Raw genomic sequence first — 22,289 nt, 5'->3', positions numbered from 1 at the left:
GTGTCTAGTCAACAACAAATGAGGCAGTCTGTGCTTTTATAGAAAAGGCACAAAATTCTTTCAGTGCTCAGTCAGTCGCAGCCATGGTATTAACAGAGATTTCTCCTAGCCATAAGGCAAATGCCAGATTTCCATCCCCTCATTCGCCATAGTCAAACCAGAATAACATAGGTCAAACACAAAAGTAGAAGGTTCTCCCCTCCACCCCCAAAAGTCTTTCAAATGAAACACTCAAGACACTGTAAAGGTGAGTGAAACGTATTTATTAGTATTTTACAGGTGTGGGATAGAAAGGGGCGCCCTCAGCTGGGGCCGGTATAGTCCGAGTCCTGCAGGCACTGCTCTGTCCAGTCGTCGATCTTCTGGAGCATATCGTCGGAGAAGCCGGTGAGGCCACCGCCCAGGATGCCAGAGCGGATGAAGTGCTTCCCTAGAGAGGCGGCCGGCACCAGCCCGGCCTCCTTGCGCAGGTGCTCCACCATTGGCTGGTAGTTGGCGTTGGGGTTGGCGCGCATCTTCTCCACGCTCAGGTGGTCCAGCATGCGGGGTAGCTGTTCCTCTGGCACTGGTTTCCCCAGGAACGCGCCCAGTCTGAGGATCACAGACGTCAGATCCTGCAAAGAGATGTGAAAGGGCTGCTGAAATTCAAACGGTTAAAGAGAAAGCATCTGTTTGACAGCTGTGCACACATTTTTTCTGTTGAGTCCCGATACGAAAGTGTAATCCGTAACTGAAGTCAAAGTTGTTTAGAGTTTGGCATGGAATAAAAACCAGTAGCGGGAACTACAAAGTCAGTGTCCAAAGAAGTGTCGTTACTGGAATAGCAGCAATGAGTGACTGATAGCAGCAATATGTGACTGATAGCAATTCGTGTAATGTACTTTATGAGACTGCAATATTGGGTGCCTATGTGACCCCATTCCTGTGAGCAGAGACGTACAAAATAGTTTATTAAAAGTTTTTAAATTTAAAATACAAATCCTTTTTTCTGTTTCAAATGTAAATTCAAAATAATTTTAAGTAAAAGTATTTAAATACAAAACGGAAAATACACATTTTCGAAGATACCTTTATTCAAATAAAATACCTCTAGTTAGTGAAAAAGTAACATGCCATTTAATTCACTGATTGTAACACCAACAATAGCTCAAATGTTTCAGATTTCAAGTCCTGTTTATGTGGCCTTATTACTATTCCATCAAACGAAAGTAACGGTTCAACAGGAGCAGAAATTGGTAACACAGTTGGGTATCTCTTCAAGGTGTCTAGACTATTGTCATTATCTTTGAAATATTGCATTGTTTCCAGATCTATTGTAGTGTTGCCACTATCACTGGTCTACAGAAGACTCAGAGTCCTCAACAAACATATAATAAGGATCAAACGTTTTTCTTTTAAGTTTTTGCAAGTTCTTCCCATCTTCTTCTTCTTGTTTGATCTTCTGCACTTGTGAAATAAATAGTTCCTTAAAGTATACTCTGCTCGCCTCAGATACCCACTTTCATTCGAAAAAAGAATAAGCTACAGATGCTAATGTGCCATCCTTTGCGTTTTGTTCCATCAATTTACAGAATATCTCAAAACGCCGATTAAGACTTCCTTTAATAACTTCTACAACCACACCACAATGTATAGGTCTATCCTGTTGCAAGCTGCTTAGCATTCTTTCCATTCTCATTAGCTCAGGCAAAAGACATCCTGAGTAGGTATCTTAGTCCCTTATTCCGATGCCATTAGCAATAGAATTTGAACTATTTATGTATTTGTTAATAAATTGTATTTCAATTTCTTTAAAAGCTGCTAATCAGAGTTTCCTTAAAGTTTCATTTAGAGTAGCCTTGACTGTGAGTAGATCTTGAACAAAATTATAGTATGAATTCCACATGTTAGACATGTATACAAAGAGGACTTTTCAGGTGATCCTAAATAAGTTTCATAGGCTTTAGATAAACTTGAACACAGATTCCAAAGTGCTTGATATTTTGACATGGTTGCACTATAAACTTTTTTGTATGAATTACTTTGAGATCAGGCGTTATAAATAGCTCTAAAGACTTCCAAATGTAATGCGTGCGACCTCATTCCCTCCTTCATTCAATTCTTTTGGCGTTATCGGTTGATTTCGGTACATTTTACACTAAACAAACAATAATGATAGACATATAATGTCTACTCAAGCCTTATTGCCATTTCTAATCATTAGTGTCACGGTTATATTCACTTGACAGGTACACCTTCGGTGCATATTGCGCCATCTGTATCTGTCGTGGAACCATTTTTGTTTAAACAAATTGCTCATTAAATGAATGAAAACTTCGAAGTATGAAATAAAAAAATTGAAGACTAGCATTTCGCACTCTACAAATACAAAATATCTCTATTTTAAGTAATTCATATGAAAAAGAAAACTTTTTTGCAAAAAAAGTATTTCAATTACAATATAAAGTTTGCTATTTTGCATTTTGTATTTGTGTTTCAAATACATGTATTTCACATAGTTGACATCTCTGTCCTTGAGAGCAAATCGTCCCACAAGAAATGCTTTTTGTGCCCTTGAAAGCGACTGATAATTGCAAACTGCAGCACCTCTGAGCAGCTGATGGTGATACTACAACCTCTACGCTCCTGAAGCGTAGATGGACATAACTATGTTTTTCCCCTTTCCTGTTCCTTTCACGAGTAGTGCATGGAAAATATGAGAGTTCATAAAGTTCTGTGTGGTCATGATAATTTTACAAGACGTACGTTCCTCGCCACTTTCTGGAACGTAGTATATCGAAATTTCAAAAGTAAAATTCACTATTTTGTGCAGTGCCTCCCTCTTAGTGCCTGACACTGGGGCTTGTTAATGATTTCACCGAAATCAGACGAAAACTATTATTCCACAAGCAAGAGAAACACCTGGACAACATTATCTAACTAGTGACCAAGATGAGCACTCCTATCTGGGCTACAGAGTATACCTCACGAACCAGACACAGCTACTGACAAAAGATGCTAAATATAGGCAAAAGTTTGCAAACTATATCTCCACAATGGAACAAATGAAAATATGAGATGGAAAAGGAGAAGAACAAAAAGAAGGAAAAAGGAGAAAAATACACACATCAAAAAAAGTTCTGCATCACCTCGGTTCCGACAGTTCCGGAACCTGTATAGAAAATTGGAATAGAGATCAACATAAACACCATTTCCGCCTTTTTTGTTGCTCATGAAAACCACACATTGAATGTTTTACCACCATACAGCGAGATCTTCAGAGGTGGTGGTCTAGATTGCTGTACACACCGCACCTCTAATACCCAGTAGCAAGTCCTCTTGCATCGACGCATGTTAGAGAGACTCGGGAAAACACAATAAGGGCTTCAGTCACAAAGGGTGCAGGCTGAACACGGGAAGAACGTAGATACAAGAACCATTGGTATAACAGTTGTGAATTATCGTAGCTGTGTTGGGAAAGTACCAGAGCTCCAAGCGCTAACAGAAAGCACTGATGCTCAAATCGTTATAGGCACTGAAAGCTGGCTAAAGCCGGAGATAAGCTCAGCCGAAATTTTTGCGAGGAACCTAACGGTGTTCCCAAAGAATAGGTTAAACACAGTTGGTGGTGGCGTGTTTGTTGCTGTCAGAAGTAGTTTAACTTGTCGCGAAATTGAAGTAGATGGTTCCTGTGAGTTAGTATGGGCAGACGTCATTGTTGGCAACCGGAATAAAATAATAATTGGATCCTTTTACCGACCTCCCAGTTCTGATGATACAGTTGCTGAAAGGTTCAAAGAAAACTTGAGTTTGATTTCAAACACGTACCCGACTCATACGATGAAAGTTGGTGGTGTCTTTGCCGGCCGGAGTGGCCGTGCGGTTCTAGGTGGTTCCGCCTGGACCCGAGCAACCGCTACGGTTGCAGGTTCGAATCCTGCCTCGGGCATGGATGTGTGTGATGTCCTTAGGTTAGTTAGGTTTAATTGGTTCTATGTTATAGGCGACTGATGACCTCAGAAGTTAAGTCGCGTAGTGCTCAGAGCCATTTGAACCATTTGATGGTGACTTTAATTTATCCTCGATATGTTGACGAAAATACATGTTCAATTCCGGAGGTACGAGTAAAATATCATCCGAAATTGTGCTAAACGCATTCTCTGAAAATTATTTCGAGCAGTTAGTTCATGAGCCCACGCGAATAGTAAACGGTTGTGAAAAGACACTTGACCTCTTAGGAACAAATAATCCTGAGTAAATAACGAGCATCAAAACCGATTCAGGGATTAGTGAACACAGGGTTGTCGTAGCGAGATTGAATACTGTAATCCCCAAATCCCCTAAAAATAAGCGAAAAATATACCTATTCAAAAAAGCAGTTAAAAATTCACTTGACCCCTTCCTGAGAGGCAATCTCCACTCATTCCAAATTAATAATATAATTGTAGACCAGATGTGGCTTAAATTCAAAGAAATAGTATCGGCAGCAACTCAGAGATTTATACCAAATAAATTAACAAACGAGGGAGCTGATCCTCCTTGGTACACAAAACGGGTTAGAACACTGTTGCAGAAACAACGAAACAAATATGCCAAATTAACAGACGCAAAATCCCTAAGATTGGCGATATTTTACAGAAGCTCGAAATTTATAGCAGACGTCAATGCGAGATGCCTATAACAGTTTCCACAACGAAACTTTGTCTCGAAACCTGGCAGAAAATCTAAAGAGATTCTGGTCGTACGTAAAGTATGTTAGCGGCAAGAAACAATCAGTGCCTTCTCTGCCCGATAGCAATGGAGATACTACCGAAGACAGTGCTGCCAAAGCAGAGTTACTAAACACAGCCTTCCGAAATGCCTTCACAAAAGAAGACGAAGTAAATATTCCAGAATTCGGATCGAGAGCAGCCGACAACATGAGTAACGTAGAAGTAAATATCCTCGGAGTAGTGAAGCAACTTAAATCATTTAATATAAGCAAGTCTTCTGGTCTAGACTGTATACCAATTAGGTTCCTTTCGGAGTATGCTGATGCATTAGCTCCATACGTAACAATCATATACAACCGTTCCATCGACGAAAGATCCGTACCCAAAGACTTGAAAGTTGCACAGGTCACACCAATATTCAAGAAAGGTAGTAGGTGTGATCCACTAAATTACAGGCCCATATCGTTAACGTCGATATGCAGCAGGATTTTAGAACATATATTGTGTTCGAACATTATAAATTACCTCGAAGAAAACGGTCTATTGACACACAGTCAACACGGGTTTAGAATATATCGTTCCTGTGAAACACAACTAGCTCTTTATTCACAAGTGTTGAGTGCTATTGACAAGGGATTTCAGATCGATTCCGTATTTCTGGATTTCCGGAAGGCTTTCGACACGGTACCACACAAGCGGTTCGTAGTGAAATTGCCTGCTTATGGAATATCGTCTCAGTTATGTGACTGCATTTGGGATTTCATGTCAGAGAGGTCACAGTTCCTAGTAATTGACGGAAAGTCATCAAGTAAAATAGAAGTGATTTCTGGCGTTCCCCAAGGTAGTGTTATAGGCCCTTTGCTGTTCTTTATCTATATAAACGATTCGGGAGACAATCTGAGCAGCTGTCTTCGTTTGTTTGCAGATGACGCGGTCGTTTATCGACTAATGCAGTCATCAGAAAATCAAAACAAACTTTAAAACGATTTAGAAAAGATATCTGAATGGTGCCAAAATTGGCAATTGATTCTAAATAAACGAAAAGTGTGAAGTCATTCACACGAGTGCTAAAACGAATCCGTTAAACTTCGGTTACACGATAAATCTGTCAAATCTAAAGGCCGTAAATCCAACTAAATACCTAGGAATTACAATAACGAACAACTTAAATTTGAATGAACACATAGAAAATGTTGTGGGGAAGGCTAACCAAAGACTGCTTTTTATTGGTAGGACACTTAGAAAATGTAACAGACCTAATAGGGAGACTGCCTACACTACGCTTGTCCGTCCTCTTTTAGAATACTGCTGCGCGGTGTGGGATCCTTACCAGATAGGACTGACGGAGTACATCTATAAAGTTCAGATAAAGGCAGCACGTTTTGTTATATGGGAGAGAGTGTCACAGAAATGACACAGGATGTGGGCCGGACATCATTAAAAGAAAGGCGTTTTTCGTTGCGACGGAATCTTTTCACCAAATTCCAATCACCAACTTTCTCCTCCGAATGCGAAAATATTTTGTTGACACCGACCCACATAGGGAGGAACTATCACCACGATAAAATAAGGGAAATCAGAGCTCGTACGGAAAGATATAGGTGTTCATTCTTTCCGCGCGCTATACGATATTGGAATAATAGAGAATTGTGAAAGTGGTTTGATGAACCCTCTGCCAGGCACTTGAATGTGATTTGCAGAGTATCCATGTAGATGTAGATGTAGATAGATGCCTGTATTCGTTGTGACCTACTATCCACAAGTTCAAGAAGGCGCTGTTGGTCCATATTGTCGCACTCCTCAATGCCTTCAAATGGTTCGAGTGGCTCTAACCACTATGGGACTTAACAATTGAGGTCATCAATCCCCTAGACTTAGAACTACGTAAACCTGACTAACCTAAGGACATCACACATATCCATGCCCGAGGCAGGATTCGAACCTGCGACCGCAGCAGCATCGCGGTTTCGGACTGAAACGCCTACAATCGCTCGGCCACAGCGGCCGGCCAAGGGAAGTGTCCAGGCGTCTCGGAGTGAACCAAAGCGATGCGATGTTGTTCGGACATGATGGAGATAGAGAGAGACAGGAGACATGCATCTTTCAGGCCGCCCAAGGGCTACTACTGTAGTGGATGACCATTACCTACGGATTATGGCTCTCTCTCTCTCTCTCTCTCTCTCTCTCCCTCTCTCTCTCTCTCTCTCTCTCTCTCTCTCTCTCTCTCACACACACACACACACACACACACACACACACACAAACATTTTATTTATTTGTTGTGCTCGACTATCGGCCTTGCACGAATGAGTTTCTTAGTTTTGAGTACACTTACGAAAGAAATATAAAAACAAGTATGAGAGTTAGTGATTTATGATGCTTAGTTTGCAGTCAGTTCTGAGTATTATTAGTAACTACGCTCCAATCCCTAAACCTAGTTACAGAAATGCGAATCAGACACATTACGTATTCCAGGTCGTGCCAGCTATGGTCACTTCCCAGCCCTCTGTAGGAACACATTGGTTCCTCTTCTTCCTCCTGATACTGTAACTGAGATTTGGCAACAAGGCAAGGTATGTTTGGCAACTCTGTGATCGACGAGTTACTTCCTGGTGTGCACGGAATTAAGCCTCAAAGTTTGCTTGATTTGTCCTGTCATTTCCATTGAATAATCTGAGTTATTATCGCTTGAGGTGTAACAAAAGATAGTAAATTTACGGTTTTCAGCCCAGGAAAGTCGTTGCACGTGGAAATCGCAACTAATCTTGACCATTAAATAGCAATTTACGAGTTATATCCACTATTGGCCTTGTAATAGGAATCCCACACACATACCTTTTCGCTAGCTCTGTGGTAACCTGAAAAAAAGCGCCTGTTCTGGTTCGCGGTTCCAGTAACGCTGTCTGCAACGTTTTTATCCCTTCTGTGAAAGAGTTACAAGGAGTCAGATCAGACATCGATAAGGAAAACGCAAGAAAATACTTTCGGCTCGTAGTGCAATGGTGAAAAACTTACAATGTTGCACAACAGGTAATGCCTCTTTCCGTTGCAAGCAAATTTTGGGTTTCTAGGAATACATAACTTTATTTATGAAATGCTACATTTGCATACCTCTTGAGTATGACACAGCATACCAATTAAACACAGACCCAATCGAAATCTAAGTGAGGAGTATTTTACTAATTTGGTCCGATAGAGGCATGCTTGTGTACAGATACTCAGCTTTATTAAAACAGACTTTCGTCGTAAGGTTATCGTGGGTAGTTTTATTTCATTTCTTATAATACAGTGCACAATTTTCGTAGGGTTTCTTTCAGTGTTGTTTAAACAATAGTAGACATGAGAGAGAAATTAATCATCAACATTATATGCGAATTCTCTGATGTTATCTATTACCAGTCTGACACTGCACATGCAGTTTATTGATTACATGTAGAAAACTTGTTCTGAGTTAAAGCTGTCAAACAAGGTTCGAAGAAGAATAAAATGCCACTACCACACGACAGCTAATGTAGAAAATACTTTTCTGACGTATTTGGCACGTTGTGCTCTCCCCATACATAATACAAAAGCTTTGAGATGCATCTACTGCCTGGCTGTCTATTAAACCTGAAAATGCGCAGTAATTGGCCCTCTTTCCACATGCGACTATTTTGGGTTGAGAAGTGAAGGGAATTACGTTCAAAGTTCCATTAGATTGATAACTTCAGCAGACAGCAGAATTGCGTTTGAAAAATGTAGCAGTGAATGTATTCAAACTCGCGACGTTTTGTCTACGGTGCACTGCACTTACCGTTACACTAATAACTGGACCGTAGCTACAGCTGCTCCAGAAGTCAACAACAATTCCTCCAGAACTTCTGCATTCCACAGTGTTGTGAGATAATGCACAAGGCCAGATGTAGACTTCTGAGAGACAGACAGTTGCAGCTTTTCTTTTGCACTGCACGACATTTTCAACAAACAGATAGCGCAATAGAGTAGCTCAAGTGGAAAGGAACACTTCCTATTTAAATTTCTGCTTCCAACACTGATCGCAGTTCTTTGTAGGTGGCAGTTACGTGATTTTATTTCGGTGATTACAAAATAGAGTCGAATGTATGCACTGGGTAGTCGAGGCAGCTAGTTCATGGCGATTCGGTCAACCAAGTAAATGAATGTTCTGAACATGCTGCAAACCACTACAGGGGGCCTGTGTGTCATAATTCTCATCCAGTGTGGCGCAACGGTATTGCAATAGAAAAATGAGTAGCAGAGAAGAGGATTTAGTGGTCTGTTGGATTGCTGATAGATTCATATACTCAAGGTATGGGCACGATTTCAACTTCTGCCAATGATTTTTGATAGGGAGAGACGGATTCTATTCTCTTCTGGCTGCGCCAAGTGAAGAAGTTATGATGGCATTGTAGTCTGAAATTCACGTTAAACATGATATTCCTTCTCTACCAAGTAGACGTTAGGTTGAACCACAATCAAGTCAGGAGTCGCGTCACGTAGAAACTCTATCAGCGGTAATCTTTCTTATATTAGTTATTTATTTTTAGTGACGAAACAAACGCTATGTAGAGTCACAGGACACTTATTCCATCTTTTATTTGAGCTTCTGTATGTCGATAAAATTGGTTCTGAACGGGGAATGCAACTCAGACCGCCCTTAACGCGGAATTTGATCTCTTCGTGACAATACAGCTCGACTACAATTTGTTGTTTGTTCAAAACTGCAGATTCCTGAACATCTCCACATATTGCGCGTGAATGGGTTCGAATCCTGGCCCGGCACTAAAGTTTTCATTATGTATTATCAAGCTCTAGCATGAGAACACCTATCTTCTGATGGACAATAATTTTGATTTTTAATGTATTTTCATTCGTTGTCAACACTAACGATATCTGACGTTTTTGACTCCCAGTGAGACACAGAACTATTTGCGAGATCACTGTAAGTTCAAGGATGTTATTACGTGCTGCTGGTGGAGAAAAATTAGGTAGCTGACGTCTATTTGTGTGTAGTCAACAGCGATATTTGTGTGGTTCGATTACCAGTCAGCACTGAACTCTTCGTCATATTATTTCTAGTTCAAACATGCTCACATGTCGCTGCTGGTGTAACAAACCCATATTCAGCGTTTGTTTTCTCTAGAATATAACACCGATAGGGCTTGGTTGGAGTTCTGGGAAGGAAAAAATTAATGTTTCGTCTCGTCATTTCAGTTAAAACATCTTGCTACTGCCGAGAAAATCTGATATGTCACAGTTGATTGTGCTTCGATAACAATCCGATTAGGTTCTGGGTTCGATCCCTGCCCAACACACAGGTTTACCTCACGGCATTTCAAGTAAGTTACTTGTGAAGAAGCAATATTTAACATCTCTCATAGTTCGTTAACAGGGACAATAGATGCTGAGTAGGAATTCGCGTCCTTTAAAAATGTTTACGTTATGTAATTTAAAAATGATATTTCCTAACTGATACTGTCTAAATTGAGGTATATCACTCTCTGTATGCCTAATCAGGAATGACTGTTAGTTTCCGTCAGTCATTGCTTAGTCTGCATGACATGGGTTTGAATTCATATGCAGAAGGAGACGGTTCGTCGTGTCATTTGAAGTTCATACATATTCTCAACTAGCAGCTCGTGACTAACTTAAATTTTTAATGTCATCGTGTGTTAAATAATAAGTACGGTATGTTACTTTGATGAGGAAATCATGAATAGGACGAACTTACTACGTGCATTACTTATCTGACGTAATGATGAGAGCAGTAACATTTCAGGTATGTCATTTATTGTAATAAATGTGAGCTTACAAGCCTTAAGGACAGTCTTATCTGTGATAAGGTGTTCCCTGACATTTGTCGTATCGTGGTATTACTTTACATCTTGAGTTATTGCGATACAGAGCAGTGTTTTCTAGTGGTGATTTGTTGGAACCATTTTCAATAGTCAAACGACTGTACCGAGGAGCGATTAGAGGACCTGCTACACAGCTGCGTTATGAGGGTTGTATGCGAATCAGGCGAAATGCAATTCAGGTCGCTCGGATACTTGAGATAACGACTGTCCATGTGCATCACACCTACCGATTTCTGACGAGTTCGGACAATTCCTTCATGATGTATGGTTTTTTTTGTCTTAGAGGTTCGGTTGGGTTGTTTGGGGGAGGAGACCATACAGGGAGGTCATCTGTCTCATCGGATTAGGGAAGGACGGGGAAGGAAGCTGGCCATGCCCTTTCAAAGGAACCATCCCGGCATTTGCCTGAAGCGATTTAGGGAAATCACGGAAAACCTAAATCAGGATGGCCGGACGCGGGATTGAACCATCGTCCTCCCGAGTGCGAGTCCAGTGTGCTAACCACTGCGTCACCTCCCTCGGTTTTGTCTTAGAGTTTATATGTGCTTCGCAATATATACATACCGACTTCATGTCTTCATAGCTGTAGAACAGGACATTGGGCTCATTTCTGATGTTCCAGAAGTCGAGGACGTGACTCCAGAAAGGGCAGTACATGGCTGAAAGTAGAGAATCACACTATAAAATAAGGCACATTGTTGCATGATCTTATTAAATTACATACAAAATATGTGTCGGTCGTCACAACGCAACAAGAGACTGGTGCAACTCATCCTATGTCGTTGCTTTGGTGTAAACAGGATAAATTATCGTTACAGTGAGATTTTTGTTTACAGGTTAAAGATTGTTCACTGGGTGTGAAATGGAAAAATCAGCTGCGTTATACAGGCTTATTGGTGGAATTTTTGTTTGGCTAAAACCCACAATGAGCATCAAAAATATTGCGATGCAACTTATTTTGGATAGTGTCAGACATTCTGAAATTTCAATAAACGTATGGGGCCTGATCTTACGGACATGTCTGATACAACAGAAAACATATATAGAGGGTGAGTCACGAAGACATGCAATATTTTAATATGTTATTCTACAAGTAAAACTAAAGAAAAAAGTTCATATAAACATAGGTCTGCAAATGTGTAGTTACGGAGTTACGGCTTATAAAAGATTTTGCCTGAAATTTAACAACTGCGCTAATATGAAGCTCTCGCAAAACTGTACCAGGTTACAGTAAAGCACAGTTTCCATTCATTTTGTTGTTATAGGTCTGATGAATCTAATGAAACATGTCCCAGACGTGTATCTGCAGTGGTTTTCCAGTTTGCTGGGAATGCCACAGGCTGTGAGGTGACGTTTGACGGTGTCTTCATATCGCAGTTGTTGGCCACTGAGTAGAACACCGCTTTGAGAAGTCTACTGTCGTCCATGAGTATGATATGGCCACTCCATCTCAGTTGCTGTTTCATTTAGAGAGCTCCAGTGCCAGGCAGTTTCGCGCGAAGCAAAATCTCCGTGTTTCGAACACGGTCTTCCCATTCCATGCGGATAATTGATCTCAGACAGCGAAGATGAAATGTGTCTAGTCTCCTAATGTCAGCTTTATAACAAAACCAGGTTTCCGAGGCGTTGAGTTAAGTTGGTAATATTATTGCTTTGAAAACCGCAATTTTAGTTTGTAGTCTGAGATCATGTGTTTTCCATACTCGGTGATTCTGTTTGCCAAAAACTGAGGCAGAATTGTCTATACGAGCTGCAATTTCTCTTGTCAGGCTGTTGTCGCCTCTAATTTGGCTACCTAGATATTTAAAGTGTTGACTCGAAGAGAGCGCATTGGAATATTCTTGTTGTTGTTGTTGTGGTCTTCAGTCTTGAGATTGGTTTGATGCAGCTCTCCATGGTACTCTATCCTGTGCAAGCTTCTTCATCTCCCAGTACTTACTGCAACCTACATCCTTCTGAATCTGCTTAGTGTATTCATCTCTTGGTCTCCCTATACGATTTTTACCCTCAACGCTGCCCTCCAATGCTAAATTTGTGATCCCTTGATGCCTCAGAACATGCCCTACCAACCGGTGCCTTCGTCTTGTCAAGTTGGACCACAAACTCCTCTTCTCCCCTATTCCATTCAATACCTCCTCATTAGTTACGTGATCTACCCATCTAATCTTCAACATTCTTCTGTAGCACCTTATATCGAAAGCTTCTATTCTCTTCTTGTCCAAACTATTTATCGTCCATGTTTCACTTCCATACATGGCTACACTCCATACAAATACTTTCAGAAACGGCTTCCTGACACTTAAATCAATACTCGATATTGACAAATTCCTCTTCTTCAGAAACGCTTTTCTTGCCATTGCCAGTCTACATTTTATATCCTCTCTACTTCGACCATCATCAGTTATTTCGTTCCCCAAATAGCAAAACTTCTTTACTACTTTAAGTGTCTCATTTCCTAAACTAATTCCCTCAGCATCACCCGACTTAATTCGACTACATTCCATGATCCTCGTTTTGCTTTTGTTGATGTTCATCTTATATCCTCCCTTCAAGACACTGTCCATTCCGTTCAATTGCTCTTCCAAGTCCTTTGCTGTCTCTGACAGAATTACAATGTCATCGGCGAACCTCAAAGTTTTTATTTCTTCTCCATGGATCTTGATACCTACTCCGAATTTTTCTTTTGTTTCCTTTACTGCTTGCTCAATATACAGATTGAATAACATCGGGGAGAGGCTACAACCCTGTCTCACTCCCTTCCCACCACTGCTTCCCTTTCATGCTCCTCGACTCTTATAACTGCCATCTGATTTTTGTACGAATTGTAAAGAGCCTTTCGCTCCCTGTATTTTATCCCTGCCACCTTTAGAATTTGAAAGAGAGTATTCCAGTCAACATTGTCAAAAGATTTCTCTAAGTCTACAAATGCTGGAAACGTAGGTTTGCCTTTCCTTAATCTTTCTTCTAAGATAAGTCGTAAGGTCAGTATTGCCTCACGTGTTCCAACATTTCTACGGAATCCTACCTGATCTTCCCCGACGTTGGCTTCTACCAGTTTTTCCATTCGTCTGTAAAGAATTCGCGTTAGTATTTTGCAGCTGGGCGTTAGTATTTTGCAGCTGTGACTTATTAAACTGATAGTTCGGTAATTTTCACATCTGTCAACACCTGCCTTCCTTGGTATTGGAATTATTATATTCTTATTATATAAATAGCTTCGGGCAATCTACATTTCACTGTGTTGATCCTGCGATGTTCATGTAGCAACTTGCTTGTCCTTTCTGTAGCTGTATTGATAAACGATTGAAGTTTAATTTATGGTTCGGTATATGCCTCTTGTAACCATGTTTCTTTTTATGGTATCTGCACTGAAGCGCCAAAGATACTGGTATTCGCACGCGTATTCAAATACAGAGCTATGTGAACAGGCAGAATATGGCGCTGCAGTCGGCACCACCTACACTACTGGCCATTAAAATTGCTACACCACCAACATGACGTGCTACAGTCGCGAAATTTAACCGACAGGAAGAAAATGCTGTGACATGCAAACGATTAGCTTTTCAGAGCATTCACACAAGGTTGGCGCCGCTGGCGACACCTACAACGTGCTGACATCAGGAAAGTTTCCAACCGATGTCTCATACACAAACAGCAGTTGACCGGCGTTGCCTGGTGAAACGTTGTTGTGAAGCCTCGTGTAAGGAGGAGAAATGCGTACCATCACGTTTCCGACTTTGATAAAGGTCGGATTGTAGCCTATCGCGATTTCGGTTTATCGTATCGCGACATTGCTGCTCGCGTTTGTCGAGATCCAATGACCGTTAGCAGAATATGGAATCGGTGGGTTCAGGAGGGTAATACGGAACGCCTTGCTGGATCCCGACGGCGTCGTATAGCTAGCAGTCGAGATGACAGACATCTTATCTGCATAGCTCTAACGGATCGTGCAGCCACGTCTCGATCGCAGAGTCAACGGATGGGGACGTTTACAAGAAAACAACCATCTGCATGAAGAGTTCGACAACGTTTGCAGCAGCATGGACTATCAGCTCGGAGACCATGGTTGCGGTTACCCTTGGGGCTGCATCACAGACAGGAGCGCCTGCGATGGTGTACTCAACGATGAACCTGGGTGCACGAATGGCAAAACGTCATTTTTTTCGGGTGACTCCAGGTTCTGTTAACAGCATCACGATGGTTGCATCCGTGTTTGGCGACATCGCGGTGAACGCACATTGGAAGCGTGTATTCGTCATCGCAATACTGGCCTATCACCCGGCGTGATGGTATGGGGTGCCATTGGTTACACGTCTCGGTCACCTCTTGCTCGCATTGACGGCACTTTGAACAGTGGACGTTACATTTCGGATGTGTTACGACCCGTGGCTCTACCCTTCATTCGATCCGTGCGAAACCCTACATTTCAGCAGGATAATCCACGACCGCATGTTGCAGGTCCTATAGGGCCTCTCTGGGTACAGAAAATGTTCGACTGCTGCCGTGGCCAGCACATTCTCCAGATCTCTCACCAACTGAAAACATCTGGTCAACGGTTGCCGAGCAACTGGCTCGTCACAATACGCCAGTCACTACTCTTAATGAACTGTGGTATCGTGTTGAAGCTGCATGGGCAGTTGTACCTATACACTCCATCCAAGCTGTGTTTGACTCAATGCCCAAGCGTATCAAGGCCGTTATTACGGCCAGAGGTGGTTGTTCTGGGTACTGATTTCTCAGGATCTATGCACCCAAATTGTGTGAAAATGTAATCAAATGTCAGTTCTAGTGTAATATATTTGTCCAATGAATGCCCGTTTATCATCTGCATTTCTTCGTGTAGCAATTTTAATGGCCAGTAGTGTATATAGGACAGCAAGTGTCTGGCGCAGTTGTTAGATCGGTTACTGCTGCTACAATGGTAGGTTAGCAATAGGTTAGCAAGATTGAAGTGAGTTTGAACAAGCTGCTATAGTCGGGGCACGAGGAATGGGACACACTATCTCAGAGATAGCGATGAAGTGGGAACTTTCCGTACGACGATTTCACAAGTGTACAGTGAATATCAGGAATCCGGCAAAATATCAAATCTCCGGCATCGCTGCGGCCAGGAAAATATCCTGCAGCAATGGGACCAACGACGACTGAAGAGTTCAACGTGACAGAAATGCAACTCTTCTGCAAATTGCTGCAGATTTCAATTCTGGGTCATCAAGAAGTGTCAGCCCGCGAACCATCGATATGGGCTTTCGGAGCCGAAGGCCCACTCGTGAAACCTTGATGATGGTACGATATGGAGCTTTACCCCTTGGTTCAAAATGGCTTTGAGCGCTATGGGACTTAACTTCTGAGGTCATCAGTCCCCTAGAAGTTAGAACTACTTAAACCTAACTAACCTAGGGACATCATATACATCCATGCCCGAGGCAGGATTCGAACCTGCGACCGTAGCGGTCGCGCGGTTCCAGACTGTAGCGCCTAGAACCGCTCGGCCACACCGGCCGGCTTTACCCCATGCCTGGGCCCATCAACACCTACATTAGACTGTTGAAGACTGGAAATATGTTGCCTGGTCGGACGAGTCTCGTTTCAAATTGTAGATGAAGACAGGTGGGGTACGCAGATTACCTCCTGGGGGTGAATAAGAGACATATGAAACTTTCTGGAAGATTAAAACTGTGTGCCGGACCGAGACTCGAACTCTCGAGTTCGAGTCTCGGTCCGGCACGCAGTTTTAATCTGCCAGGAAGTTTCATATCAGCGCACACTTCGCTGCAGAGTGAAAATCTCATTCAAGAGACATATGGCCGTACATATTTAATCATCACCATCATCATCATTGTCATCATTTAAGGAGTCATTCTTCTTGAGCTCTGTATATGCGCATACATAGGGGCAGAAATCCATTCCAGTACGATTATGCCATAGGTGGTAAATCATTGGAAGCGGTAACGACCGTAAAATACTTAGGAGTTACTATCCGGAGCGATCTGAAGTGGAATGATCACATAAAACAAATAGTGGGAAAAGCAGGCGCCAGGTTGAGAGTCATAGGAAGAATTCTAAGAAAATGTGACTCATCGACGAAAGAAGTAGCTTACAAAACGCTTGTTCGTCCGATTCTTGAGTATTGCTCATCAGTATGGGACCCTTACAAGGTTGGATTAATAGAAGAGATAGACATGATCCAGCGAAAAGCAGCGCGATTCGTCATGGGGACATTTAGTCAGCCCGAGAGCGTTACGGAGATGCTGAACAAGCTCCAGTGGCGGACACTTCAAGAAAGGCGTTACGCAATACGGAGAGGTTTATTATCGAAATTACGAGAGAGCACATTCCGGGAAGAGATGGGCAACATATTACTAGCGCCCACATATATCTCGCGTAATGATCACAACGAAAAGATCCGAGAAATTAGAGCAAATACGGAGACTTACAAGCAGTCGTTCTTCCCATGCACAATTCGTGAATGGAACAGGGAAGGGGGGATCAGATAGTGGTACAATAAGTACCCTCCGCCACACACCGTAAGGTGGCTCGCGGAGTATAGATGTAGATGTAGATGTAGATGAACTGACTGGGAAGAAACTCTAATAGCAGTACAATATGGACGAGTATGTGGCAGGCAAGATCGTAAGAGATGGAAAAGAGCCACCGTGGTACAACAACCGACTTAGAAAACTGCTGCGGAAGCAAAGGGAGCTTCACAGCAAACATAAACATAGCCAAAGCCTTGCACACAAACAAAAATTACGCGAAGCGAAATGTAGTGTGAGGAGGGCTATGCGAGAGGCGTTCAATGAATTCGAAAGTAAAGTTCTATGTACTGACTTGGCAGAAAATCCTAAGAAATTTTGGCCTTATGTCAAAGCGGTATGTGGATCAAAACAAAATGTCCAAACACTCTGTGACCAAAATGAAACTGAAACAGAGGATGACAGACTTAAGGCCGAAATACTAAATGTCTTTTTCCAAAACTGTTTCACAGAGGAAGACTGCACTGTAGTTCCTTCTCTAGATTGTCACACAGATAAAAAATGGTAGATATCGAAATAGACGACAGAGGGATAGAGAAACAATTAAAATTGCTCAAAAGAGGAAAGGCCGCTGGACCTGATGGGATACCAGTTCGATTTTACACAGAGTACGCGAAGGAACTTGCCCCCCTTCTTGCAGTGGTGTACCGTAGGTCTCTAGAAGAGCGTAGCGTTCCAAAGGATTGGAAAAGGGTACAGGTCATCCCCTTTTTCAAGAAGGGACGTCGAACAGATGTGCAGAACTATAGACCTATATCTCTAACGTCGATCAGTTGTAGAATTTTGGAACACGTATTATGTTCGAGTATAATGACTTTTCTGGAGACTAGAAATCTACTATGTAGGAATCAGCTCGGGTTTCGAAAAAGACGGTCGTGTGAAACCCAGCTCGCGCTATTCGTCCACGAGACTCAGATGGCCATAGACACGAGTACCCAGGTAGATGCCGTGTTTCATGACTTCCGCAAGGCGTTCGATACAGTTCCCCACAGTCGTTTAATGAACAAAGTAAGAGCATATGGACTATCAGACCAATTGTGTGATTGGATTGAAGAGTTCCTAGATAACAGAACGCAGCATGTCATTCTCAATGGAGAGAAGTCTTCCAAAGTAAGAGGTGTGCCGCAGGGGAGTGTCATAGGACCTTTGCTATTCACAATATACATAAATGACCTTGTGGGTGACGTCGGAAGTTCACTGAGACTTTTTGCGGATGATGCTGTGGTGTATCGAGAGGTTGTAACAATGGAAAATTGTACTGAAATGCAGGAGGATCTGCAGCGAATTGACACATGGTGCAGGGAATGGCAATTGAATCTGAATGTAGACAAGTGTAATGTGCTGCGAATACATAGAAAGATAGATCCCTTATCATTTAGCAGGTCAGCAACTGGAAGCAGTTAATTCCATAAATTATCTGGGAGTGCCCTTTAGGAGTGATTTAAAATGGAATGATCATATAAAGTTGATTGTAGGTAAAGCGGATGCCAGACTGAGATTCATTAGAAGAATCCTAAGGAAATGCAATCCGAAAACAAAGGAAGTAGGTTACAGTACGCTTGTTCGCCCGCTGCTTGAATGCTGTTCAGCAGCGTGGGATCCGTAAGAGATAGGGTTGATAGAAGAGATAGAGAAGATCCAACGGAGAGCAGCGCGCTTCGTTATAGGACCATTTAGTAATCGCGAAAGCGTTACGGAGATGATAGATAAACTGCAGTGGAATACTCTGCAGGAGAGACGCTCAGTAGCTCGGTACGGGCTTTTGTTGAAGTTTCGAGAACATACCTTCACCGAGGAGTCAAGCAGTATATTGCTCCCTCCTGCGTATATCTCGCGATGAGACCATGAGGATAAAATCAGAGAGATTAGAGCCCACACAGAAGCATACCGACAATCCTTTCCACGAACAATACGAGACTGGAATAGAACTGATAGGGGTACTTAAGGTGCCCTCCGCCACACATCGTCAGGTGGCTTGCGGAGTATGGATGTAGATGTAGATGTAGAAAGTCTAGACGTAGACGTATGAGAAGTAATGGGTTGTGTGCGACAGTGAGCTTACCTAAAAGGTTCCAAAACTGCGGGGATAAAAACGGGATTTTCTAGCGCTCGTACAACAGATTCTATTCTTGATGAGAAGGTAGGGTTGAGCTTTTGGATAGATTTTGGGCTTGGGACCATTTGTATACCCAACAGAAGGATCGTCTTAGCGTCACTATCCTACAGTACAGGGTGAAAGTATGAATATTACACATTTACTCCTGCTTAGGCAAATGAACCAAATCTGTTGGTTCTTTTTGTGATTAATGTGATCTATAGTGGGCTTGACTGGACTTGTGGAGGCACCATTACTTCATGGGTGGTTCCTCGGAAAACCTCACAAAAAAGGGCTTTTTCCTGCGGACCAAAACCCAACCGTTGATTCCAAGACAGACAGGCACAGCAAATGGCTGAAATTTTTACGACATGTGCTTAAGATCCAGACCTCGAGCAATCTTGAAAATTTTCTCTATCGGTTTCGAAGACATAGAGGTTCAAATTTACCCTAACTCGCCACGTAAAATCCGGTATGAGGTGACATCTAAATAATAAATAACGGCAGCAAATTGCTCAAATTTTAACGGTATATTCTCTGCGCATTTATCTAGAAGAGACATCTCATTTTCAAATATGTTTATCCGTAATCGAGACACATCGAAAACTTTTTTTTTTGGGGGGGAGGGGGTTAGTGTGAAAATCCAGCCAACGGATTCCCACACAGCTTTGATTAGAAAATAGGTGCAACGTTTTTACAATATATTCCTGATATTCTGATCTCGAAAAATCTTGAAAATTTTCTTCATACCTTTATCCGTTTCCAAGATAGAGAGGTTCAAAATTACCCTATTTATACAAGTAAAATAAGTACGCAAAATCCGATATGAGGCGAAAACACAGTTTATAAAGTGACGTTGCACTGAGAAATATGCTGTAAAGTGTCTCCGTTATCATCTGGGAACTCCATGTTGTAGTACTGAGCCACATGCAATTTTTTTTTTTTGCGCGTAAAATTCGATCTGCCCTGTAAAATTTGTTTTGTTGTTTCAGTTTCACAAAAGTAAACTATCTAAATTTTACTGACCAATACATCTCTTTTAATGTGAGTCACATGACCTGCTGCTGCAGGGAAAAGAAGAGAACCAGCGGAAAAATACTCGTATTAGACCACAAAAATGCGAATATATTCTTGTTTATTTAAAAGATTCGGAATGAAAACTGGGGTATCAGCTGCCTCATTCTATCTTTAGCAGCATCTTTGAGGATTGTCCCAAACATTTTGGCATGCGAACATATTCGCTCTTTCCTATGTAGAGAAAGAAGAAGACAGTGGCAGTAGCAAAGAGACGTAAAAGTGATAAATAGTGGAAGATAGTAGACAGTGATTATAGAAAGAACGAAAAAGGCAATAACAGTGTGAGAGAAAGAGAGCGACGCACTGGCAGTGCAACATACACTACTGGCCATTAAAATTGCTACACCACGAAGATGACGTGCTACAGACGCGAAATTTAACCTACAGGAAGAAGATGCTGTGATACGCAAATGATTAGCTTTTCAGAGCGTTCATACAAGGTTGGCGCCGCTGGCGACACCTACAACGTGATGACAAGAGGAAAGTTTCCAACCGATTTCTCATACACAAACAGCAGTTGACCGGCGTTGCCTGGTGAAACGTTGTTGTGAAGCCTCGTGTAAGGAGAAGAAATGCGTACCATCGCGTTTCCGACTTTGATAAAGGTCGGATTGTAGCCTATCGCGATTGCGGTTTATCGTATCGCGACATTGCTGCTCGCGTTGGTCGAGATCCAATGACTGTTAGCAGAATATGGAATCGGTGGGTACAGGAGGGTAATACGGAACGCCGTGCTGGATCCCAACGGCCTCGTATCACTAGCAGTCGAGATGACAGGCATCTTATCCACATGGCTGTAGCGGATCGTGCAGTCACGTCTCGATCCCTGAGTCAACAGATGGGGACGTTTGCAAGACAACAACCATCTACACGAACAGTTCGACGACGTTTGCAGCATCATGGACTATCGGCTCGGAGACCATGGCTGCGGTCACCCTTGGGGCTGCATCACAGACAGGAGCACCTGCGATGGGTGTACTCAACGACGAACCTGGGTGCACGAATGGCAGAGCGTCATTCTTTCGGATGACTCCAGATTCTGTTTACAGCGCCATGATGGTCGCATCCTTGTTTGGCGACATCGCGGTGAACGCACATTGGCAGCGTGTATTCGTCATCGCCATAGGTGTGATGGTATGAGGTGCCATTGGTTACACGTCTCGGTCACCTCTTGTTCGCATTGACGGCACTTTGAACAGTGGACGTTACATTTCAGATGTGTTACGACCCGTGGCTCTACCCTTCATTCGATCTGTGCGAAACCCTACATTTCAGCAGGATAATGCACGATCGCATGTTGCAGGTCCTGTACGGGCGTTTCTGGATACAGAAAATGTTCGACTGCTGCCCTGGCCAGCACATTCTCCAGATCTCTCACCAATAGAAAACGTCTGGTCAATGGTGGCCGAGCAACTGGCTCGTCATAATACGCCAGTCACTACTCTTGATGAACTGTGGTATCGTGTTGAAGCTGCATGGGCAGCTGTACCTGTACACGCCATCCAAGCTGTGTTTGACTCAATGCCCAGGCGTATCAAGGCCGTTATTACGGCCAGAGGTGGTTGTTCTGGGTACCGATTTCTCAGGATCTATGCACCCAAATTACGTGAAAATGTAATCACATGTCAGTTCTAGTATAATATATTTGTCCAATGAATACCCGTTTATCATCTGCATTTGTTCTTAGTGTAGCAATTTTAATGGTCAGTAGTGTAGTTGACAGCGACGGAACAGTACTAGGAAAAGAGTGAAGGAGGCAGTGCCAGCGGTGGAGGAAAAAAGAGAAAAAAATAGTGGAAGTGGTTAAGAGCCAGTGATAATGAGAGAGTATATCACAACAACAAACAGTAGGAAGGGAGATATAGTGACAGTGAGAAGAGTCAGCAGCAGTAAGAGGGAGTAATGAGACAGTAGCAGTAAGAGAGAGCAAGAGGGAGACGCTGAGAGTGACACTGAGAGGAGACTGTGGTAGTAGAACAGAACGAAGGGGTCTGTGGCTGTAATGCAAGAGACAATCACAGAGAGACACAAAGAG

At 42.5% G+C, this 22,289-nt stretch overlaps 1 protein-coding gene across 1 annotated transcript in view; it reads right to left on the bottom strand.

Moving 5' to 3' along the window:
- Positions 1–302: 302 nt before the first annotated feature.
- The window catches only part of LOC124716783 (luciferin sulfotransferase-like), a 61,409-nt gene continuing 39,422 nt past the window's right edge, over positions 303–22,289 (bottom strand). The window contains exons 5-6 of the mRNA XM_047243330.1: positions 11,111–11,205; positions 303–614 (exon numbers count right to left, since the gene is read on the bottom strand). Coding sequence (XP_047099286.1) covers positions 303–614; positions 11,111–11,205 — 407 coding nt within the window. The remainder of the gene's footprint in view (positions 615–11,110; positions 11,206–22,289) is intronic.

The sequence above is a fragment of the Schistocerca piceifrons genome, chromosome 9 (genome assembly GCF_021461385.2).
Source record: "Schistocerca piceifrons isolate TAMUIC-IGC-003096 chromosome 9, iqSchPice1.1, whole genome shotgun sequence".
Classification (NCBI taxonomy): Eukaryota; Metazoa; Arthropoda; class Insecta; order Orthoptera; family Acrididae; genus Schistocerca; species Schistocerca piceifrons.
Note: the sequence above shows the minus strand (reverse complement) of the source record. Positions and strands in the feature narration are given on the sequence as shown.